This window comes from Ochlerotatus camptorhynchus, unplaced genomic scaffold (genome assembly GCF_037179485.1).
Source record: "Ochlerotatus camptorhynchus isolate MF236.1 unplaced genomic scaffold, CSIRO-AGI_Acam_v1.1 ptg000438l, whole genome shotgun sequence".
NCBI classification, from domain to species: Eukaryota; Metazoa; Arthropoda; class Insecta; order Diptera; family Culicidae; genus Ochlerotatus; species Ochlerotatus camptorhynchus.
In genome coordinates this window covers 487501-514161 of record NW_027040924.1, presented here as the reverse complement: position 1 = coordinate 514161, position 26661 = coordinate 487501, and the positions used below count along the sequence as shown (strand labels likewise).

The 26661-nt window shown below is 36.2% G+C and overlaps 1 protein-coding gene across 4 annotated transcripts in view; it reads right to left on the bottom strand.

Moving 5' to 3' along the window:
* LOC135711766 (pseudouridylate synthase RPUSD2-like) overlaps nt 1–26661 on the bottom strand; it is a 594258-nt gene that overhangs the window by 90056 nt on the left and 477541 nt on the right. The window contains exon 6 of one of the 4 annotated variants that reach the window (XM_065234730.1): nt 11290–11377. The exons of the other annotated variants lie outside the window; for them this stretch is intronic. Within the exon in view, the coding sequence (XP_065090802.1) occupies nt 11290–11377 (88 nt within the window). The remainder of the gene's footprint in view (nt 1–11289; nt 11378–26661) is intronic. 4 annotated transcript variants of the gene reach the window in all.

The window sequence follows — 26661 nt, the reverse complement described above, 5'->3', positions numbered from 1 at the left end:
TGCCGGGGAGAAGTGGTTTTCGAAGCGACGGGTTTTGCAATCGGATTTAACTGAATGATTGATTGGAATTGAATGCCAACGCTAGAGAGATGATGGCTCTGCAGATCAGAAACGGTTCGTCAGGATATTCTGTTAGTTCCTAGGCAAACGATTTCGGTTGGATTGTTGTTTTGATGCATCAGCGCTTTGTCAGTTATAGTATGATTTTCCATTACACAACTTACACGAAATCTCGCAATGGACTAGGGATTTAAAATCACTTCTCAAGCCATAAGGATTCATTGGGTTCGTATTTCTACATGAGTGCCTAAGTCTGGCGAAAACACATCGTAGTCACCCCTCGGTTGCCACCCCTCGATGTCATGTTGGTAAACAAAGTAAATCAAGCTGAATATTGCATTAGATATAAAGTAACATTGATCGATTCTCTTCGTCGACATTCTCTTTCGTTAATAATGTGTTTCTTGATGTGTTTGTCATATTAGATGCTAGATAAAAGCTTCTTTTATCGAGCTGCGTGCTGAAAATACCTGGGAATGTCTCTACATGGACGTGGAGATACAAAGAGAAAGTAGACGAAGCTAATCTGTCAATGTTACTTAGAACCTAATGCAATTTTCAGCTTGAAATCAGTACATGAGCTGTGCATGACTTTCTTGTAACGACAGTACCTAGTTGTTCGTTTTTTCGTTTCTCGAAAGCACTTGAAATGCAATGTTATGGTGCAAGTGCACCGGTAAAACTAACCTAATTTCAAGGCTGCTTTCACTAAGTTCACATTACTCAACAATTCCATTCAACAGGAAAGTGTTTTCATAAGCTACAAACTGTATCAATATTTTCTTGCGCTGAACAAAAATTTCACAGATTATATCCAGCTTGTGAAAGATACTTTTAAAAGCTCCAATCGATATGCCTGAATACCATGATATTCAATCTAAGCTTATCAATTCATTCATTTCATATCGTTTTAAAAACATGCAGAGATTGAAAAATCAAATCTATAATGATTTAAAACTGTCCTACATAATAATTTTGTTTGTTTTACTGAGATAGGGGAATTTACGTATTCTCGGCAATCTATGCAGCGTCAATGCTTCTATGAGCTTTTTCTCTATGTAACGCACACATTTGCCGTGTTTGGTTGTTAAAATTTAACGGCTGCCTTCTGCTTTATCCATGCCAATCGATAGAACTGTCCAAAACTGTTTAAACACACTTTTACAATGCTCCAAACTTCTAAGGTGGGTGTAATCATTGTCGGCAGCTTCTTTTCTTCGTCAATCTTTCCATTTGATCAGTTTGTAAATCTGCTGTTCTATTATCAGCAACTCTAAACCAGCAGCATTTTGTAGTGCGTGTGTTTCATTAAAAGAAAAACTGTAAAAATGCTTTTGCTCAGCCATAAACACCTTATCAGATTGAAGCTGAAAATTGTAACCTCTACCGAGTTTCCAACCTGAAATTCAATGTTTTAGTGGTAGTTTTGCAAATATACCATATTACTAAATTGTTCGTAAATATAAATCACATGCAAGTTATGTTTTGGTTTATATAATTTAAAAAAATAAACGATTCAAGTAATTACTAACGCCGTGCTGGAAATAAAATTTCCAAAAACACGAGCATGATGGCAGAAATAAGTGATATGCCGTCAAAATGGCAATATACGCTACTCTACAGAGACTGGTAGGAGATAGACAGGGTATTTTCGAAAATAGGTAGTCTACGCACTCTTCTGCTCGAATGGTCATCGATAACTACGAACGAAGCCCGGCTCTCCCACGGCCCGAATAACGAAGAGCGCGCAATACCCGAGCGCGCGATTCGTGCATCACGTGATCGTAGGTAGGATACATGGATGGGGTGATCATCATCCGATTTTGAATCTGCCCCCACTGAGCTACATAAGCCCAGCTTCCCCAAGGATCGGCCTCTTTTTTCATGGGAAAGCAACAAGTAAAGTTCGGGGATTTTTATCTAAAAGTTTTTTTCTAAAAAGTATTGCTAAGGAGATACTCTCGCTGTATTATAGTGCTAATCGCATAGGAGTTTCGACTCGCACGTTAGTAGGACAGTTAGAGCTAGTTGCTAATTGCAAAGGAGCTTCGTGCTCGCTAGGCCTAAGTGTTCAGTGTCCCGAACCACGTGAATATAGAAGAACGATCACCGTTGAAGAAAATCCGTGGTTCAGCGATAAGTGCTTCCCAGAGATCCGAACAGGTCCGTCCATTACCATACGGACCTCTTCCACGCTTAATCAGTTAAGGCTTGGAATCAGACATACGGAGTCTCTGGTTCCTTCCACGGGATATCACTTTGGCCACGGTTCATCGAGAGCAGCCGCGACGGCAGATGAGTGAGTCAAAGTTTATCTTCTTTTCGTAAACCCTTCTGGTTATAATAAAACCCACACACTTAGAAAAAATCATGTAAATTTAGGTGCTCTGAGAGTGACATATACGAGCGTCAATTTTGACATAAATTTGAGTCATAACAGACGCGAAATATGGTCCAATCAAACGTACTTTTCGTCGAGCAACGAACTTTTCAGTCTCGGAGCACTTAATTTTACATGACATGTTTGTTTACGTCTCATCTTTTATGTCAAAGACGAATTCCGTCACGTGTAAAATTAGTTATTTCTAAGTGTGCATTTGAAGTCAACCAAGAATCTTTAAATTTTGAGTCGCGTTCATTACTTGCATGCACTGAACTTGAGGTTGAGGAAAAAACGGGTGAATTTTTCCTAGCTACGGTGTGCCGACCCTGAGAGGCGTGAAAAGAGGTGTGCTAGCTAGCCGTAAGTTACAAAGTCTAAGGAATCTAACCCTTTTTACCCTAATTTATAAAAACTAAATATTAATATAAAAAACTCATATAATACGTATTTGTCTCATCATCAGGAAGTAATTTGCGAACAGATTTCACTAAGATTTCAATACCTCCTATCTGTTTCCTTCTTGAAATAACAGTAAAAACTGATTCGATTTTGACAGTTCCAATTCCCCCGAAAATCATAACGTCCAGACCTTGATGTGAACCCGTTGGGCATGATTATTCTTACTTTTGTACAATGAGTTTCAGTTCCATTGAAATCTACTACAGTACTTTCCAGTTTTTGACAACACTATATCATCAGCAACTTACTATAATTCCTCAAATGTGTTGGGGAGTTCCCTTCTGGAATTCCCAGCCTATCTAACTAGGGAAACCTTTTTATGGAGTTTCAAAGACGAACCAGCCCATGGCTGAATGTATCTTTAATAAATAAATCTAATCTAATCCTCAAATTTGTGGTTAGTGCTTTCAGAAATAATTTTGCTTTGAAAAGAAATCTAAAATTCTGTAATAGGACTGTTGCCTGAAAATCTAATGCTGTGCAATGAACTAGACATTTTTCAAGGTCTAAAATCTTCAAACTGCATTGGGAACTAATTTATCGAGTCACGTCTTCATTTTGGAAGTTTCTCCCAACTCTTTGAACTTTCTCCGGAAACATAAAGTAGATATCGTAGAATTTTTTTCAGATGTGGTGTAATCTAAAAAATGTATAATTTTTTGGGAAACCATATCAAGTTACCGGGAATCCTCATTTTTAAAAAAATTCCCGGCGTTTTCCGGATAGAAAATGCTTCATAAATACGTTCAAATGAGAATTAAAGGTCTGGCCTAGTGAACAGAAATGGTAACCAAGGGGATGTTCATACACTACGTAGAAATTTTAGGGGGGAGGGGGTTGGCAGTTATCCACGGCCCATACCTATTTTAAAATTTTTGTAAGCATGATTGTCTACGCAGTGGGAGGGGGGAATTAAAAAAACGTCTACGTAGTTAATGAACAGCCCCCAAGCAACGTCTTATTTTTTTATGTTTCTCCCAACTCTCTAAACATTCTCCGGAAACATAAAGCAAATTTCCCAGAAATTGCCTCCTATGTGGTGAAATCTAATTAATTGCATTTGAATTTACAAAAAAATATAATAAAAACAAAAAGTTCAAAAATATGACCAAAAGAAGTGCTGGATTAATCAACTTTCATGTACATCTGATTTTTCTTCAACAAATGTTAGTTTGAATGCTAACATCCCTTAATCACTTGGTTTTAAAATATTTTGGCTCTTCCGAGCTATAACCTATTATTTGTATGAAAATTTATGATAAAATTGAATAATACAAATTTCCCCTGGCAGAATATTTTCAAATGAACCGATTTAGGAATGTGAAGCAAAACTAACTTTTGGCGAAGAAAAACCCGAGGTACATGAATGTTGGTTGATTCGCCATTTCGGACATAGCGTTGTTGTTTTATGTTCTATGATTTTTGTTAAATTCCAAGTGTCCTAATTAAAATTTTCACAGGATATAGCATTTTTCATGAGCTATTTATTGAAAATATTAAAAAAAATATTAAAGATTTTAGCTTTGTCTGAGTCGAAATTCCTAATACGTCATTTTGGCATTTTTTGCTCAATAGGGTGTAATTTACCATAAAACATAATTATGCAAAGTTTCCATTTGGCCTGGAAATACTCGCAAGGGAAAGTTGACTTGAAATCTAATTGAGAGGAATTCAAAACAGAGGCAAACCGCTGCTTAACCGAATTTTTCGACTCACCCTATTGAGTATACATCAACGGAACCAATAAAAATTTTGGAGGTCTCAGAACCATGATTATTTCTCTTTCGAATTTGGATATTTATTCATGAGTTCTTGTGGATCCAGAAGATGCATATTTACCTGAATTTTCTTAATAATTGTTCTGGAATTCTGGACAGGAATTCACCGGAATCAACTAGAGAATTTCCATGCAAAAAAACATCCCAGAGTTCCCTAAGCATTATTCTGGGAAACTCTCATGCATTCTTTTTAAATATTCTCCATGAATTCCCATGCAAACCTATCGCGAAAACTTAAAGTATTCACTCTTTAACTCACTGTTAAACAGCTTCGTCAATATCTTCATTACCATTATCGTCAAGAGTTAATAAGGTCCAGGAGCGTCATTTCTTGCATGAGGATGCATCATTTTTAAGGGCATCGGTTGAACGAAATTTCTTGCACAAATTCAATTGCAACAAATCTCTTAAAAATTTAACTGGGATATTCCATCCAATTCCGTTCGAATATGCTTCAGAACTCTCTAAGAATTCTCCTGAGAAAATTCCGGAAAATATCGTTGCAATATCCCACATAGTTTTTGATTTTTTTATTTATATATCGTTGACATTTTCATAAGAAACCTCGAAGGATTCTTCTAGGAATTCTGTCGGAATTCCATTTGAATTCTGGTTGGAATTTGTCGCTTATCTCCTCAGAAATACCCTTGATTTCTGTTCATAATTCCCTACAAAGGCTCCCAATAATTCCTAAGATTTCTCCTCAGATTTTCCTCGCCTTTTTCCCTTATGAATGTCCATGCCAATTGCTTGGAAATATCGTTAGGCTTTGATTCCCTTGAAATGTTTTCTAAAATTCCATTGAAGGAATTTTGATAAGAGATTTAAAAACCTTAAAAACCCTTGAAAATCCCATCGGAATTTCCTTTGAAGTCTCTTCCCAAATTTCTCGCAATTTTTAGGGAAATTCCCACAAAATTATCGTTGGAATTCTGGTCAGAATTTGTTTGACTTTCTCCCCCACATTCATTTGGACTAGTCCCAGAAATGCAGAAATTATTTAAACCCTTTGAGCCCCGTGGGGTCAGATATGATCCCAACTTGCAGGGTGTCCCACAAAGTATAAGCCATATCTACCATGATGACGTTTATCAGCTGTTCATCGTGTTATTGTTTAATTATTGCTCAACAAGTGTTTGTGTGCGCAAAGTGCTTTTTTCACAAAATCATCAAAATGCGACACATTTCCACGGAAAAGCGCAAACAAATCGTGCACAAATGGTGCACTATTTTCAAACTAACAGTAAGTAAGTTGACGAAAATGGAGGAAGTCAGTATCGGAGCAGTGCAAACCGCCATACGGAAGATCGGTGAAGAAGTTACTTCCGAGGACACATCGAAATCTGGCCGTAAACCGGGACTGGTGGACCGAAAAGTGGACCAAAAGATCACCAAGCTTTCGTCAATAAAAAAAAGTGCCTCTGAGTAACGTCCAACGTGCCAAGGCAAGAAATGGGCTGAAAACATTAAAGAAGCAGAAGAATCCGAAACGGAGTCAGAAACAAGTCGCATCCGTCAAACCGAGGGCTCCGAAGCTATATGATAGCTTGCTGTGTGGAAAATTGACGTGATGAAACATACGTCAAATTTGACTACAAGACGCTTCTGGGAGACCAATACTATACAGTCCGTGATGGTCAGGAGGTTGACGATGCCGAAAAGCCAATTTTTACCGAAGAATTTGGTAAGCAGGCCATGGTTTGGCAAAGGGTGTGAGTGGTGAGTGTGGCAAGTTGTCAAAGCCATTTATGACGATGGAGATGATGAACACTGAAATTTGTGTTCGGGAGTGTTTGAATCGGAGTCTGCGGCCTATGATCCATCAACAAGATGGCCCAGTACTATTTTGGTCCGATTTGGTGTCACTGCACTACTTGAAAGGCACGGGAGCTTGGTTCAAAGCTAAAAATGTGAAATACGTGCCGAAAGAGATGAATCCTCGATCGATCGAAACTTTTTGGGCCCTCTCCAAGGGAACGAAAACACTTTAAGGCAGCGAATTCAATCGAAGAATTTGAAAAAGACTGGACAAAAGTGGCCAACATTATCGCCAAGGAATCTGTGCTGAAGCTCATTAGTAGCGTCAGATCAAAAGTTCGCTCCTTGGCATACAATTAAAGGAACTGCGGATTATGTTCATCCAATTGAAAGCGAATACTAAAGAGAACATATATAGTTCATTAGCATAACGTTGTTTTATTCCAATAATAAACTGTGGTTATACTTTCTGGGACACCCTATAGAAATGACATAGAATTCCTTTGTCTAACTCTTCGTAATTTCCTCGAAATTTCTAGAAATTTCCTCTTGGAATTATCGTTGAAATTCTTGTATGAATTTGTATGAATTTTGCCACAGAAATCCTCTAAAACTATCTTTACATAATTCCCATGCATCCTCTGAAATCGGATGAAATTCGTATGAAAGCTCCCCTTTGAATTTTTTATGATCTTTTTCTCTTAATATCATTCGACTTTTTCTTGAAATTACTGTCGGAATTTGCTTGAAACACTCCTCAGAAACTTTCTTGAATAAGAACTGTATCAAAAATAGGTTATAAACAAATTGTTGCTTGTAAACCAATGAAAAGATGAATAAATACAAACAATGTTTCATTGTGTAATTTTCTTCTGTACACGTTAAAAAAAACAAAGAAAAAAATATTCTTCATAGTACTGGTATCATCATACATCATTTAGTTACTCTTATAAGATTTTGCACAGTGAATTTTGGTTTACTTTGGGGGCATCATTACAGGTTAATTTTATTTCAAGGTAGGGGAAATGGCTCTAATGTTGGCCTATGGATTTAAGATTGGAACCATCGCTTAAAATCTGTTATTTATCAATTTTATCTACATAGATGAACGCGTCATTGGGACGGTACAAATGGATATTTTTGGTCGCTATTGATAATTTAGTCGATTGCTGAATTTATATCTGTGCCCAAATAAGGGGCATTTAGACCGACGTTACATCCATTTCCCCTATATAAAGGTTTCATAACCCTCAATATCCTTTTGTAAATAAACTTAACAATTGTCGCTCCGTATCAGCAGTTAGAATTAAATAGGTTGTACAAATTTTTTGATTTTTTTATTTTTGGCCAAAATGCCTTGTGAATGGATGTCAAATGCGTTCAAAACAATTGAAAAAGGGATTCCTTTACCAAATTTTCCATGGATGCCAAGGCTACTAAGATCATGAAATAAGTGCTCCCAGATAGTGTTTCCTACCCAGGACGTTCCAGGAAATTCTAGACCAACAATTGAAATAGGCGGAACAACCAAACTTGAACAATGGCTTTAGTCGCAAATTTCTCGAGAATCAAAACACAACCACGCAATCTAACCACCATCTGATAGAGAAAACTTCCTTTATAAAATAGTATTGTTAGTTTGCGTGGGTGTATTTTTAATTCTCCAGAAGTTTGCGATTAAAGCCATTGTTTACGTTTGGTTTTTCCGCCTATTTCAATTGTTGGTCTAGAATTAACCAATATCCACATTGCCCGATTCCTAGTAAACTAGTATTGACATCCCGGAAAACAGCTTTTTTTGTACTGGATTCATGTTAAACATAAATGTTTATGAAGAGCTTTGAGTGGGTTGGTTTATTTCCTTTTAATTCCATTCTTATTGCTTATGTTTTGACAGATACGCGTATTTTGTCTACTACTTGCAGACTTCATCAGTTCTAAGTACTCAACACCACTTGGCATTGATGAAGTCTGCAAGTAGTAGACGAAACACACGTATCTGTCAAAAGATAAGCAATTATAACGGAATTAATCGTTTTGTTTGACCATTTTCCACAGAGATGGCGCTGTTCCGCTGGTAAAAAAGTGATAAAAATCCCCATATAGAAATTGAGAGAAGTGGGAATAATTCGCTTTCGGTGCATATTCAGAAAAAAAAGTGAACGACAACCTAAAGAAATTAATCAGGGACTTTGTAGTTCAGTTTTTTTCCCGGGAATTATTGTTAAACAAGCTACAATTAAATAAAAATGATTTTTCCCCATACAGTTTTACCTGATTTACTACCAGCTCCCAGAGAGCCGAGAAATTCAAAAATTGTGAGAGAAAATTTGCTCTCACGAGCTCAATCTCTCAACATGCCATGTATTTTGTTGATACTCGATTTGTGATTTCCCTTCCACAGATTACAAAATAGAGTACCTGTCACTACAAAACAAGTCTGGTACCTCTATATATGCATTTTCTTTTACATTTGAAGTCCCTCCTTTTTACATATTCTGCGCAAAAGGTACTTTATGCCCCGCCCCATACATAAAATTCGGCGGGAAATTCTCTGTGAGGGGTGAGCTATTTTGTGTGCAGAATGTGGAAAAAAGGAGGGACTTCGAATAATAATCTAAATGCATATATAGAGGTACCAGACATATTTTGCACTGCAGTGTCCTCTGTGAATAATTATAGGAAAACAGATTGTGTCTAGTTTTCGATAAATTTCACCGCAAACAACAGCTGTGACATCTGATGGAAATTGAATGCAGAAGCTTGACAAAATGATCAATTAAAAGGAAATAGACCAACACACTCAAAGCTCTTCACAAGGGGATTCCGATAAGAGGTTCAACAAATTTAAAGATAAATGTTTGCTTAAAGTTACCACACAACCCTGAAAGTTAACCTATTGGATTAAATTTGGAACATTGGATGAACCTATTCAAAGGAGCCAGTAGACTCTTCCGAAGGAAGCTGACAGTAATTTCCAGGGGAACTCTGAAAACACTTCTCCGTGGAAATTGGAAGACACTTCCAGGGAAAACCAGATAGACTTTTGGGAATGTAGGAAGATATTTGGAGGTGGGGGGAGAAAGATGAAACTTTGGAGGGAAATAAGTAAACAAAACACCAGAGAAGTAGAAATACACTTCCGGATAGGAAAACTAGAAGAAACCTTAGGAGAAAGTAGGAAAAACGGTTAGGAAAGGTGAAAAACAAAATCCTGGGAAAGTTGACACGAACACTGATTGTCCTAGATTACATATTTGAGACTATTCTTTCGTCGTTGATGTCTATTTGAATCGCAATTGATTCGATGTTATTTATCAATATGAAAATTTTGATGAACCTACTAATACGTACTGAGAACAATGATCGGAACGATGAGTTAGTCAGGGGAAGGGAAAAACGAGTCTGCGTCGGAGAATGCCGAATGACAGTAGAAGATGCGTATGCGGTAGAAATAGGTGACACTAAAAACGGTGAATATGCTGGAAACAGCTCATTTCTTGAGTGGAGCAGTTCCACGCCAAATGACGAATCGATCAGACTCGACCTTCTGCGATTTTCATAAAATTTGGCACATTTGCTTGTTCTGGGAAATCTTTCACGTTTGCGCTAAAATGAGGCCTTTTGTTCAAAATGTCGTATACGACATTTTTGAATAAATCGCAGCACAAAAAAGTCACTTCTTCTCGAAATGGCATTTCAGGCAAAGTTGTAGGGAAAAATAAAGTTTTTCTAGAAAAATTATACACGGTAATTTTTTTTTATTTATTTTTAGAAAATAATTTTTAATAAATGATAAAAATTAAATAATATTTTTGTTTATGTCTTTTAAAAGCGTATGAAAAATGCAAATTTTTGAAATATTGACAAGCTTGGACACTTAAAAATTGACAAAAATTATAAAACAACAACCTTTGCTCAAATTTTTGAACTGTTTTTTTGTGCCATAATTTTGAAATATTTACACAGAAACCAATTTAAATGATCTCAAGTATTGTTTTCTGTGCAAAATTCACAAAAAATCAAAAAATTTGAGGTTGTACGGTTTGTGTCAATTTTGTTTGTATTTGTGTTTTCAATATTTAAAAGTTTTAGTTTTTCTTCAGATTTGTTTTTTAATCAAAAATATTGAACATGGAAATTTTTTGTTATATAAATTTTAACCCATTTGCTGATTTTACTTTCTCAAAATGACTAAAACAGATTTACCTGTAAATTTTTCCTGGAAGACATTGGTTTTCCCTATAGCTTTCGATAATTTCGATTAGAAGTGCAATTTTCGCGCTTCTGTTTTTTTTTTAACAAAATGTGAATGATTGCCCATAGCAAATAATTCTAGATATAGCTGGAATTAGGGCGTAACAGCTTTTGTAAACAATGACTTTATATCGATGATTTCTAGAAATTCAAAGCACGTCCGCGCAAACCAACCTAACCATCGGATAGGGGAAGTCTTTTCCTACTCGATGAGGATGTTGGTTTGCGTGGGCGAGCCTTGAATTTCTAAAAATCATCAAAAGAATTCATTGTTTTCAAAAGCTGTTTTGGCCCTAATTCCAGCTCTATCTTGAATTAAGCAAAGTTTCATGCAAATCGGAGAAGGTCGAGTCTGAAATCCATGTTTTATTTTGCTATTTGGCCTGGAACTACTCGGCGTTGAATTCCTTATGCATCCTAGATAGATAGGTAGTTGAAGGGCACGAATGTGTGATATAGGGACACATGTACCATCGTTCCTCGTGACATGCTCGATTCGATTTGATTTTCTGATGGCGGGCAGGGGGCGAGCAGGGGGCTGGGTTCGAGGAGGAACAGAGGGATTTTGGGGACTGCATGATCACTACTACTCACCGGCAACGAGCAGGGTTTGTCCAACACTACGAGATCGTTGTCTACATAGATTATATTGATGGAGTGAGCTAGAACGGGAGTCTCATGCCTGTTTTGACATTGATTTGTTTCACGATTGTGTTTGTACCATGGTTCATGTGCGGTACAGTAGGTTGTTTTGCATTTCAGGACATCAGCGTTTTGGTTTTGGATCCGTCGCAAAGTTGGTTGGATTGGTGAGTTCGGTTTTTAATTTTTATTTGTTTAGAAAAGTGATTTTCGGTCCCCACCGATGGTGCCACACAAAAGTACAGTGCCAACGCGTTTGGTTTTTTGTTTTGTTTTAGAACACACCACAATACCAGCACCAGTTATCACCATCACCAACATCATCATCATCATCATCATCATCATCATCATTAGGTCATCATTCAGGCAACAACATTCAACAATTCGTGGGCGCGTAGCATTAGGCACGTGATTTTTGTTTGTGATAGCGGAGATTAAGATTTGTCAGGATTACCGATTGAATGATCGATACAAACCAAACATCAAATAAAGAAAAAGAAAACAAGAAAAAAAGGAAAACATGAATGAGATAAATTATTACTTCAACACAAAAAAAAAATAATAGTGTCATTAGGGTGTTCCGAAAAGTCGAACGATTCAAGCGAACCAATCATTTGCCAATTATCGATCAAAATAAAAGTTATGCTCTCTGAAAAGTAGGTGACATCGTGTGTATGATGGATGGAAGATAAGGGCAACACAAACTTCAGCTGAAACATGGTAAATGGAAAACACCTGAAAAGAAAACCATGCCTTGGCGTTTTCGCTCGATTAAAAAAGTCACACGTAAACCAAACACGCAAACGACAATTCATTCCGGAGAGCTTAATGACTCTGGTCCACCGGTCGATCAGTATGTAGTTGGATTATTTGTGGCCAGCAAACCGGATACAAACATCGCAGACACATCCTGTTTTTCGTGCGTCCAACCACAACAGGATTAAATTTTGGGATAATTGTTGGTATTAGGACGGATTTCCTCCGGTCCATCAGGGGAGTTAAATTCCCAAATATGCACTCACATCCTCCCCCCGGTCCATTCGAGGAACGCACTGGAGGTGAGAAAAACCTCACGTTTTGCCGTTATTATTGTGTTATTCAGAGGTCGATTTCGGTTCGGCACGGCAAGGTCGGTGCAATAATAATGGTTTGAACCACAACGCCGATTTCGATGCGATGTTGGTTTTGCACCGTGCATCGGAACATTTCCGTTGTCATTTAGGACGACGCCGCGGATGGCGAGGATGTGTTTTGGGCTGTGGCTGGAAAGCGTTTTGCCATTGTGCTAGTTATAAATTGTACATCACATACATTTTATTCTGACTGTTCGGCTAATGTTTTTGTTGTTGGCATAGTTGCAATGCATTCCATTTTCAACTTTTTTGGATACAATTATGGGAAGGTGTTGCCGTTAAGCACGCACGGTTTAAATGAATTGAAGCTATTACTTTGGAAGGGAAATTAAATTTACTAAATTGCAAGATGCGTGCCTGAAATGGAATCTATGGAGGATGGTTCTAATATTGCTGCAGAATTATTAGCATTGCTAATGGGAAACAGGACCCCTCCGGAATTGTGTAGGCCTCCTCCCAGAGTTTTATGAGGGCTAGAAAAAGCTACTATTTGTTTAGACCTATGAAACTAGTAAATACAAGAATGTAACATATTTCAAAGTTAGTACGGATTCTGACTGATTTTTAAGGGTGAAATTTATTCACAATTAAAATTTCTAAAACAATTTCTTAGTTCAATCTCTCTTTTTATAAAATTTGGCATAATGGCGTTCAAAAATTCGAATGTTGGACTGGTTCTGGAAAGTTTTCATGATCTCAAATATACATATTTATAGAACCAAATTCTGAGACTTGGGAAATATTATACGAAGTTGAAACTTACACTTCATTAAAAACATAGTCGAAAATCTCAGCTCGTCTATGTATACTAGCCCTCGATGCATTTTATAAGCCTATCTTTTTTTTCCCTTGATTTGTTTTCCGTCGATTTTATTTTCCATACTAAGTACCAGGGAGGGCCAGAAAGGCAGCTCCCACACCTAGACCGTACCTATAGATCCAGCAACTTATGTCCGGAAGGCAAAGATCAGAGATCCCGAGCAAAGTTGTATATCAAAATACTATCAAAATGATATCCAATAATGTTTTTGAAATCATGTTGATAACATATTTTGATATCCTATTTTTTTAATGTCGGTTGAATATTTTGATATTTCTAAAAAATATAATAACAAACAAAATTTTATATTTTATGAAAAGAGCATCCACATTTATCACTGAGTTCAATTTTTTTATTTTTTTTTTTCTTTCTTACGAGTTAATTGGGATGCTTGCGGTTTTCTCAATGAACATCACATAAACAATTAATCATATCGTCCGGCCTTTTTCCACAGAGATGGCGTTGTGCCGCTGGTAGGAAGTGATAAAAATCCCCATATAGAAATTGAGAGAAGTGGGAATAATTCGCTTTCGGTGCAGATTCAGGTCAAAAAAAGTGAACGACAACCTAAAGAAATCATTCATGAACTTTGTCGTTCACTTAAAAATAGTGCGAAATAGTATTAAACAAGCTACAATTAAATTAAAGGGTTTTTTCCCACACATTTTTTAACTGCTTTACTACCAGTTCCAGAGAGAGATAAAAATTAAATTTGAGAGAGAAAATTCTCTCTCACGAGTTCAATCTCTCAACATGCCATGTATTTTGATGACACTCGATTTGTGATTTCCCTTTAACAGATTACAAAGTAGAGTACCTGACACTACAAAATATGTCTGGTACATCTATATATGCATTTAGATTAACAATCGAAGTCCCTCCATTTTTACATATTCTGCTCAAAATATATTTTCTGCCCCGCCCCATTCATAAAAATCGGCAGGTAATCCTGTTAGGGTGAGCTGTTTTTTGTGCAGAATGTGTAAAAAAGGAGGGACTTCGAATATTATTCAAAATACATATGCAGTCAACTTTCGCTCTTTGGGCTAAACCCATCACCCACTTAGTGAAAGGCTTTCGTTAGTTGGGCTGATCTGTCAAGCTGAAATGGGTTGAGGGATTTATAACTATCATCACAATCCTTGAGCAATTCGATACTTGTTCATCCATGAGCCCCTGGAAAATGAATCAGCACTGTCATAAATGACGTTTGACTTCGATTTAGGGAGACTTTAGCCCATCTAACAGTCAACTAAAACGTAGCCCACTTAAACATAGCCCAACGAGCGAAATTTCATAGTTATAACAACATATTGATTACTTATTTGGTTTTTTTTTAACGAAATTACTGATATCAAAACGCATACATGGATTTGATATCAAGCAAACATGATTTGTTGTCTTTTAATATCCTTCATATACCATTTAGAACTCATTTTCAATACGATTACTGTTACCTCGACCACACGGTAGACAAAATATGTCATCATGAACACTTGTATCAAAATATCAAATCTAGTTTTCATTTTGTTTTCATTCTCTGCTCGGGATGTCATGCCTCATAAAATCCCGGCAGCGCCGACTGGGATTGAACCACGGCCCTTTGGGACGAGAGGCAAACACGCTCACCACTACATCACCGGTGCCACTGTACATGACATCTTTCTCGTCGACAATTATTATAACATGTTCAGCGAATCCAAACACATAAAGCAACCAACGATACAGACAAAACGGCTGCTACGACTACCATGAAAAACTCGCTCTGTAACATAGCTCGATCCGAGAGGTAGCAGGATAATGATATATTGCTTGCCTGCTTTGTTGCAATATACACGGATGAGGACATAGCTTGATATGAATCGAGAAAAGACATAACAAAAAAAAAAAATCCCATTAACACACGTGTATCATGTTTGGCTTTACTTCGTGAAGCAGCTTGCCAACAATTTGCTCGTTTCCTTCTACCTCCCCGAGTGAGTTGTGTCGCACGGGCTGCTTGTCATGAAAAAGAAGGAAGAAGATTATATCATTTTTGCTTTGCACTTATGACATAGCGTTATTATTCGGATCGTTGATCGCTTGTCATTTTGTCGTTTGGAGATATTTTTGATTCCTTGAACATATTAAAAGTCCTTAGTTTGAACATAGCATTAGTGATGTTAGTTGGCGTAGGCAAGCAAAGAGTTTCGAAGAATTTACGTTTGAATCTTTGTTCGCAAAAGCAGAAAGCAGGTACGTCTATTTGAAAATTCGTACTGATCGGCTGAGAAATGGTGTTAGTTAGAAATGGCTTTTCAGTCTCGACAAAATCAAAATATTTTTATTTTATTTTTGTTAGCAACAGCAGGCATGGAAAATCATTTCCATTCATTTCATACATTCATTTACATTCATTTGCCTCTAACTTTTTTCATCAACAGCATTCCGCAAATTGATGTAGAAAGCTTTTGTAGGTTTTGTTATTAGCTACAACTTTGACTCATAACTCAAATCTGTACCTCTTATGCATCACAAACAAGAGCGGGTAGAACTTGTTACTGTTTTTCAGTGAATGTAAAATACATTCACTGAAAAATAGTAGTGGCTTCTGTTCGCTCTGGTTCGTCATGCATAAGAGATACAGATTTGATTTGTTAACAAAAGTTGTAGCTAATAACAAAACCTACAAAAGCTCTATAGATTATTTTGCGTCGAAGAAAAAAGTTAGAGGCAAATGAATGTAAATGAATGCACGAAATGAATGCAAATGATTTTCCATGCCTGAGCAACAGTATATTGATTTTGTCGCGACTGAAAAGCCATTTCCAACTCATATTTGAAAATTCATCCTTGATTTCTTGGATTTTCTCGGCCACATTCTAGAGGGGCTCAGTTTATTTTTTACCAGAACATTTGAAAATAAAAAATAAAACAATAAATAAGAAAGATAAAATAATCTCTAAAACAGATTTGAAATGTTCCCTAGAAAACACTGATATGTAAAAATTACGTTACGAAATGTGCCGATAGAAAACATGAAATGTTCCATAAACTTCGGCGATTTTTATGAAACTGTCCTGTCCATGTTTTTCAATATTTAGAGGAGCAGAGCGACGGGCAAGCATCCAACAGAAGCTTCTAAAAGATTAAATATTCTCTAAAAAATATGAAACGAGCCGAATAAAAACAAAAGATGAAATGTTCCATAGAAACTTCCAAGGTTAATGGAACATTTTTTTTTATTGCCGGGGAAATGGACGTCATGTCAGCCTTAACGCCCCTAATTTGAGCCCATACATGAATTCAACAATTTACTAAATTTTGAATAGCGACCAAAAATATCCAACTGTACCGTCCCAATGACGCATTCATCTAGATAAAATTGATAAATAGCTGATTTTTAGCGATGGGCCCAATCTAAGATCCATAGGCCAACATTAGAGCCATTTCCCGTATTTCATATAGTTGAGGCACATTTAATCACTTTCAGGGAAAATTTCAGCTTTTCTTGAAGCGTAGATTCGCTGTCCTGAGCGTATTTTTCTTAGTTAGAGGAGTGGAGCGACGGGCAAGCATCTAAAAAAAAGCTTATACAATATTAAATGTTCCATGATATCACCGAAGTTTAAGGAACATTTCCGTTAATACATGCCATATTTTGTATTGGAACATTTCATGTTATTTTAGACGCATTTAATCTTTTTCTTGATGCATAGATTTATTGCCAGCCCATGATTTTTTCAGTTAGCAGAGCAGAGCGACGAGAAAGCGTCCGATAAAGCCTCGAAAAGAATAAATACTCATTAAAAATGATTAAATTAACCCAAAAAACTATAAAATAAGCCAATACACAAATTTAAGTGTATACCTTATTGCGTTGTTTTCCATATTAATTCTACTTATATTGTAGTAGTTAAATTAAAAGGAAGAATAACGTAATAAGGTCTTTCATTTTTATACTAAAACGCTCATCAATTAATTAAAATTTAACTTTTACAACAACAAAATATGAAATGTTCCGAAAAAATTGCCGAGATTAGAACATTTCAGTATTTTTAGCGAACATTTTATGTTTTTTTTCAGGAATTATTTCCCTTGTTTGATGGAGAATATATTTTTATTTTTCTGGTGCAATTTGGCACCTCCACATTTTACAAGTGAGAATTTCAACTTAAATATTGACACATTGGCCTGTTCCTATAGAAAGTTATATCATAAAAATTCGCCTATGAATACTTATTAAAAACTACAAGGGACAACCCTATGGGGTTGTATGCAATGGTGACGGAGGACTACGTGGTCTTAAATAATAAATCTTATTTGTTAGCTGCAGCAAAAGCTTGTGTTTGTGTAGAAATAGGAATTTGAGCGGGGTTCTCTCTGTTTATACTCTTTAGTATGACGTGCTTGACCTAGATGGCCCACAGCGACTCACGAAGAGCTACTGATTCCGATCAATAGCGATGCGGCTTTTTCCTCCTTCTATGGATGCTCATGTGAGCTGCAGCTCGCTGCTTGCGGGGAGCCTTTCGTTGTATTCTGGAGAACACTACCACTCACCATGCGGTGATTGAATAAATACCGTTTGGTGAGACCGGATGGAATTAAACTTTGAAATTTGTGTTAGGGAAATCGCGTTTCGCAAGCAATCGGTGATAATTTTAATTATCATAGCAACAATTGCAAATTCGTGCAATTTTCAATAGTGTCCTTTTTAAAAATGATTAAGCTTTAAATGTAACAGATGCGTAGAAATATTTCTGATCGATTGGTGATAAAATTATTGAAATTGGTTCAGGGGCAGCTGAGTTATGAACGTTCAAAATCTTTCATAACTTTGTTACATGTTCCATTTTTGGTTTTCACAAAGTGTACCCCCATATAGAAATCACAGACGTATTCCTACCTAAAAATAAATAAAATTTATTATGAATTTTCATACACGCAAACTAAAAAAAATTTGCATTCAATTTTAGTTTCATTTCCTATCATCGTCCGCAGTGAAAACGGCAGAGAATGATATAAGTTGGATATGCATACGATTCAATTGTAGAACGACGCACACACTTGCTTCGATTCTCTCTTATCTTCGTTATAATTATTTCTGTCACTTATACACTCAACATTTTTTCGGTCTCCAATTTTCTTGCATTGGACCGCAGCTTGGTACATCTCATCCTCCGTTCATGCGGTCTCCATTAACAATCTTGCGATGATAAATGCCACGTAATTGAAAGCAAATCGTACATCCCCGGTTGGGTGTTAGTTTAATATGTTTGACCCAAACAAACATACAAGTTCCATAAAAACTCAATAAAATAAGCATACCTAAAAAAATCATCTAGCAGGGTAACTACTGATTTTCCTAAATAAAGTTCTCTGCGTTTTCCAGGTTTTTCAAGGACTTCAACGGAACGTTACCACCTGTACTTAAGCGCCATAAACAGAAAAGCTTTATAATAAAAATTATTAAAATTTGAACTTTGTTTAAAAAATTCAAGGCATGTACTTTACAGATTCTAAGCCTAATAAAAAATATTTAAATTAATAAATATGGGAATTGGCTCTAATGTTGGCCTATGGATCTGAGATTGGGCCCATCGCTAAAAATGTGCTATTTATCAATTTTATCTAGATGAACGCGTAGTAATGGATATTTTTGGTCGCTATTGAATATTTAGTCGATTGCTGAATTTATATGTGGGCCCAAATTAGGGGCAGATAGGCCGACATAACATCCATTTCCCCTATGTTTCTAAATTTGAGATGTTTTAATTTTAACATAAATGCTGTTATTTTCAGGGGCACAACTTTTCAACAATAGATCTACTCATGTATTATGTTTTTCCATGGGTAACTAATTTGCTATGGAAACATTTTATGTTTATAGCAAACGTGTTGATTGAGGGCGTAGGGCAATTCAAAATATTGAATGAACTAGTTCCAGGAGTCAGAAATTAATGACAGTAATCGCTTTATTGCTAAGAGGCAACACAAATGTTTTATAATTTGATTTCAAAATTATAGAAAAAAAATGTCAATGTCTGAAACATATAAAAATTTGTATGGACTACTGTCTACGCAGTAGGAGATCGGCTTTTACACCCCTAAAAACTGTCTACGTAGGTTATGAACAGCCGCCTAGGAATTCCCCAACGAATTCTTCTGAAATAATCTCTCCTCAGTATTCAATAAGTTTTCACCTGAGACTCTCAATGAATTATCTTTGAAATTTACTCTAAATTCCACATAGAATTCTCTTGAAGTACTGCAGTAAATTCCATGAAATTCTCCTCAAAATTCCCAGAAAAAAAACTCTTCTTTGAGTTCTCTAAGAAATATAACAGGAATTTCTTTATGTATTACTCTGACATTTAACTCGCTAGAAATTTCCTTCGGCATTATCTTCAGAAATTGAATTTAATCGTTTTAATTATATTCGAACTTTTCTGAAATAATCTCTCCTCAGTATTCAATAAGTATTCTCCTGAAACTCTCAAAGAATCAAACACGGAATTTCCTCTAAATTCTTTACAGAATTCTCTTGAATTAGTCCAGTAAATTCCATGACATACTTCTCAGAACTCCCAGAGAACTCTTTTTGACTTCTTTAGAAATGATTACAGGAATTTCCTTAAGCATTTCTTTGAAATTTACCACGTAGGAAATTTCCTTTGGAATTATCTTCAGAAATGTAATTGAATTATTTTTATTCTCCTTCTTCTCTTGTGGTTTTACTCGCAAATACCTTGGAGTCTGAAGCTTTAGTGCGATGATTAATTCGCTAGAAAAAGTTCTAAAGAGGGTATGTTGATAGTTGCACTAGAGTACGGCAGTGTGAAAATGCGACAGTTCTAGTCAAACGCACATTCTTCTACTTAGCTCATACATTAATGGATAAGGGGATTTGAGGTTATTCCTCAAATCCACACATCCATGGCCCTTCGCTCAATTTCAACTTCTATTCAATTTTCACACTGCCGTACTCTAGTGGAATTAGTAACTACCTAGCTAGCTAATAAATTATCACACTAAAGCTTCATGTTGATATTAGTATAGCATTTCCAACCAACTATGAAAATCGTAAACTTCACGTATTAACACTTTGAATGAAATCTAGAATTTAACAGGACAAACTTGAAAGGAATCCTCAGATTTAACTTCAAGTTTTCCGAAGAATTTCTCCTCTAATCTCCCTTGAAATTATCCTTAGAGTTCCTTGGACATTCTCATTAATTTCATTTCTTCTATCTGGGTTTTTTGAAAATATTTAATGTCCGACGTCTGGCATAATTATTTCAGATCCAGTTTTTAGAAAATTTCTCCAAGCCTTCCTTTACTATTTTTTCAGTTATAGTGCAAAATCACGCAAAAACGTGGATACATCCCGGATACATACAACAAATCCGTTTCTATTATCATGATTTTAAAATCATGAAATAAATAAACATGCCAATGATTCATGGTTTTAATGATGGAAATTCATGATGATTTCATAATACAGAGAAGAGGTGGTCACTCTACACACTTATTTTGCACCTACTTTTTTCTCAGTGTGCCTCAGTGTGCCGCAGCTGTTCCAGCAGTACCGAGAAGTCATTGAACTGCATTTAGTTTGCTTGTGAATAATGCCTTGTTTGGCAACCCGGTATTTTAAAAGCGCTTGTTTTTGTTTTGTTTTTCGAAACCTGAGGGTGGAGTTTCACGTAGTACGAGTCTACGTTGAGTGAGGAAAAGTTCCAGGCTTTTCAACAGTGGTTATTATCGCAGGCTGTCCCGAGTGATAAGTGAAGCATAGTGAGGTGTCGCGACATTTTCTCAACCCTTCCCTCCTATTTGCTTGCCCGTATGATTTCAATGATCATGGTGTTCAACGGAAACGGTGCCAGGACGGACCGGTGATTGTGACTGGAATAAGATGCAAACAAGTTACCACGACTTTTCAGTGACAAGTGTGCTGCTAGGGTTCCGCTCCCAACCCAGCCCAACCATATCCTGCTGTTCAGCATCATTAATTCAGTCTATCTTATTACAGAGGACGTTCTACACACCATCTGCTCACCCAACGTATCAAGATAATTAAGAAGAATAGAGTCCAAGCTATGGTTGAGTTTGACAACATTGAATCCGCCACCAGTGACATTTACTCCGGTTGCTGCACACTAAAGATCGACTATGCCAAGCCAGAAAAACTCAATGTTTACAAAAACGACACGGACTCCAGTTGGGACTACACATTGGAAGCAGCCGTTTCCAAGGATGCCTGCAACGGACACACGATCCAACCATCTTCGGCAGAGGGCCCACCCCGTACAACGACCTTCACTCATTAGTCATCCATGGTCCTAAACTAGCCCTCCTGGGAGCCGGTGGAGGAAACGGAATTGCACCGAATTTTTCACCGCCTGAGTTTCATCCGTCGGAAAAATGGAAACCAACGCCGGCCGGAACACACGTCGGACTGATGAAAGAAGCACCGCTGACCCGAAACGGACCAGCCAACTTCATTCAACCGGCACAGCAACAGGGCGCAGTGATGATGGTCTACGGACTCGATAACAACACAGTCATCACCGATAAGCTGCTCAATCTGTTCTGCCTGTACGGAAATGTTGTCAGGATAAAGTTTCTGAAGACCCAAGAGTATCCAGCACTTGAACAACATTCCAATCGGAAATGATGGTAGCAAAATTCAGACTGCATTTTCCAAGCAGAACTACTTGTCAGAGTCCACCAACCCCTTCACCCTGCTGGACAATTCGATCATCGTGATATCATGAATATTATGCATGGTGTATTTTTATAACATCAAACCATGAATCATTTTTGTCATTTCGAAGATAAGATTTGTTAAATAAAAGTCTCTGAACTTAAAAAAAATGTTCCCTGAAATTAATATAAATTTCGATGAACTCCTTCTTCATTTTATGTCTTTCTACGAAGTTCACTGAAGTTCGGTGACCTTCTACAAAGTTTGCTGAATTTCTACAAAATTTGCTGCATTTCTAAAAAGAATGGATAAGTTTCCTGAAGAACTACGACATTCCTTGCAGTTTTACAACGATCCATGTACTTTTCCGAAGTTTTCGGAACTACTGCGAGATTCCCTAAAATTAAATGACGTTCCCTTATCTTCACCAGAACTTCTGTAAATACTCAATTTAATAAATCTGATTTCGAAAGTAGCTGTGAAGACATGTGAACCCTTATAAACGGGTACCATACACAAACGATATCATGGATGGTGCGCATAGAGTTGGAATGATTTCCCGAATTAGTGGTTAGGCACTTATGGTTGTTGTTTATGCGGGAAGGCATTTCGTCCATCTTGATGTAGTTATTTCCTAAATACACCTGACATCCCAGCTTGTGTATGTTCTATTGCTAAGAGTACCGTACCTGTCCAGGATTAGGGTTACCTTATCAAAAACTTGAAAAGGAGGACATTTCATTTGAGGTTTGGAGATTAAGGAGGACAATGATTCTCTTTCTTAACATTAAAGGAGGACAATGAGTTTTTTATCAAACGTTTTGATAATATGTGCGCTATCCCAAAATTCATGATGTGCAAAGGTTCAATTGAGATTGTTCATAACTTGTAGTCGTTACCAATTCAATTTGTCTTCTCGTTATACTTCTGAAAAATGCATCAAACTAGCCTTCATTCATTTTTGATACTTGGAAATGATCTAGTCTAGCTGATTTGCATGAAAACTACAGGTTTACAGCATTAAAACCATCCCAACTTTTATCATGTTTAAAAATCAGGATAGATGACATCGCTGATTGAAACCAACATGGAACATCTAAGCAACCTGTTAATTTTACCATTGATTCAGCTTAGGACTCTAAGGCCGCCGGTGTTGTTACTTTCTGTGAGTGAGCTTGCAGTTGCCACAAATCTCCGATTGAAGTGATTGTTCACAAAATCAGATACGTCAATTTGAATAGTTATGCTTGACATACCAAAAATCCCATAGAACCAGAACGTCAAAATCGAACACATGTTGGATTTAATCTATGTGGCTGTTTTCCATTTCTCGACTACTTTTTCGAAGGGACGTATCAGCTTTTGTAAACAATGCATTTGATCGTCGATTTGGCGTAACTGGTAGCTCACTCACGCATACTAACACTTAAACTTTACAGATAGAAAATTTTAAAATAAACTTGCTATTGTACCAGTCTTATTTATGGGAGCCCAGGAATCAATTTTGACAAACACCACCAATACAATATTGGACAGATAGAAAATTTTCAAATAAACCTGCTATTGTACCAGACTTATTTCAACTTATAACAATTTTGACAAACACCTAGAAAATCACACGATCAACAACAGAGAGATTTTCAAACATTATACTTTATTTTCGAAATGTAAAATTTATGTAAAAATTCAGAAGAATAGAACACAGCCTAAGCCTGTGTTCCATTTGATGAGTTTTCACTGACACTTGGAAAATAATTTATAATGTTCGAAAATCCTTCTGTGGTTGATTCCTTCAAAATTAAAAATTGATTCCTGGTTTGTCTGAAATAAGTCTGGTAGAATAGCAGGATAGTTTGTAAATTTTCCATCTGTCAAATATAAGTTAAAATTCAATACAAAATAGTCCCACCATTGAATGGCATTTGCTAGATAAGATGAGGTTGCACCATAATTAAACAAATAAGCTCTACAAACAACGCTCTTTGAAACCAATTTTATGAATATGTTGCTGGAAAAAAAAATGCAAGGATTAAAAAGGAGGATATTTTCGGGCAAAATGAGGGTGTAGAAAAATTATTGAAAAAGGAGGACATGTCCTTCTTTAGGATACCGTATGGTAACCCTAGGCCCCAGGTTGACCTAGTAGATCACATGTTATAAACTCTAGATCTATTTGTAAAACCTTGAAGATGTCTTCTAGGCTATCAATTGTAATTGAAAGCCTAGAAGAACTGATATTTGTACTCGAGAACTTGAAATTTGTATCGATAAAAATTAATTTCTTGAAATTATTCCTTCTAGTCTAGAAATGTCAAATTTTCAAAAAATTGTTGCTTTTGGAGCAATTTTATTAATCGCTGTTTAAAAGTAACATCGTATTTGCTTGACAACGGAATTCATAAAAAATAACTCGGCGAATGAAAAATATCACCCAAAATTCTGGAGGGAGGAGCTAAATAATCCTGGATGTGGCCTGGCCCCCATGTCACCCCCTTAGCTACGCTAATAACAGCAAACCAATACAACCGAATGTGACAATCTCTATTGCATTGAGTGTCCGAGTGTCACGAACCACTTGACACAGCGAAGATATGACTTCCATCGATTTTATAGTTCTGTGTCGAGGAAAGAGAAACGAGAAACGTATTCGATCATGAGTAGCCCATTGCTTTGTTCGAAACGATTTGGATTACCAACTCTCAGTCATATTATAGTCTAGATAGCAAGTTTATAAAGTTGAAAATGGAATACATTTTGCATTCATAGCTAGTTCCATTCAAAATTTCCACATCACAGTTGCAGTGGTTATACTGCAGTATACTCCACTTATAGTACGTTCAGACTACAGAGTTATGACATGTTATAGCGCTATCTTGATGGTGGTTTCTGTGTTGCAATTATTTGACAACCGTTATGACATGTTATAACTCTTCAGTCTGTACAGCGTTTTACTGTTTTACATCGTAGAACTCTGAAGAGATACGGCATCTTTTGGCGATCTTTGGAGCACTTTCAGGTCAAATAGTAAGAATAAACTAAATTTCTGACTCGACCTTCTCCGGTTTGAATAAAATTTTGCATAATTGTTTGTTATGATCAATCATTCACATCTGAGCTGAAATTTGGCCATTTTGAATGTCGCACAAAACATCAAGATGACGTTTTTGATATTTTAATCAAATCAACGCTTTCCAGAAAAAATTAACCCAATAAAAAAAATCAGTAACTTCGGGAAAAATAAGATCTGTTTTTATAACTTCTATAATAAAAAAATACCCTCTTTCACAATATTTTCCATTAAAAAACTAATAAAACATATTATCTTCTGTGAAAATTTCAAGTTGGACACTTAAGAATAAAAAAAAATCATACATTAACATTGTTAGGTAAATATTTTAAACTTTTTGTTTAAATTTTCTTTTTGTAAAACTGCACAGAAAACGTTTTTGAAATAATTGAAAAAAATACATTTATGGACATAATTTTATACAAAAAAAAAACGTATTAACAAAAATTTTAAAAATTGTTTAATGATTTTTGTTAAAAAATGTTCAACTTCAAAATTTCCCAGAAGACAGTATTGTTCATAGGCTTTTCAATGAAAATATTCAAAAACATATTGATGTGTATAATTTTTGTTTTTTGATCTTTAAAACCAAAATGTCTGTAATTTTTTTACCGTGTATATTTTTCCTGAAAAGTAAACAATTTTTTCCAACAACTTTGTCCCAAGCGTCATTTCGATTGGAAATGTTTTTTTTTTTCTTCAAAGAATGATTTGTTGAGAAATTTTGAGTGAAATGTGAAATGAGAAAAATGGCCGCATTTTAGCTCAAATGTGAATGATGGCCATAGGAAACAATTATAAAAATGTGCATGTAAATCGGAGAAGGTCACATCAGATCGATTCGTCATTTGGCGTGGAACTGCTCTTTGATCTCATTTTGGGTTGACTGTTAAATATCAAGGTTGAAGCAGCTCCACTTTCATGATTCGGTGCTATTAGACTAATGCAGTTTTGAAAACTTCAGCCGCAGTTGTGTCAATCAGGTTTGAAAAGGCTCATTACAGCTAAAATGCTACTTTTCAAAGCTATGACATATTATAATAACATACAATGCAATAATAGGAGGTAAAGTTTGTGTATGACACATAAACCTATCAATTTCGCTTGCAGAGTTTCACAATTAGCGATTAGCTATAACGAATAGTACAGAGTAATTACAGCTAAACTAGCTAATTGTGACCCTCTGAAACAGGTTTCATGTGTCATACACAAACTTTACCTCCTCTTCTTGCATCTTACATATTAACAACTATTATTATAATAGGTATCTCATAGATTCATTATTTTGAAAAGCAGCATTTTAGCTGTAATGAGCATTTCCAAGCCTGTTTCCAATCATGAGTTTATGAGATAAGCCTAAAAGTTAGAAATTGACCCTTAATACACAAATATTTGCATACCTTAAAAAATTACAAGATTGCGATACATGCTAAAACAATTACTGTCGATAAATAGGGTAAACGCTCCTATAGTTGCGGTACGTTAGAAGCATTAAGTTCCTATAGTTGCTCGTGGATTCTTTATCCGATTCGGTGTTGACAAGAACGGACTGTCATAAATTTAGTCAAAGAACAAACAGGCAAACAAACACTTAATTATTACGCTGGCACTG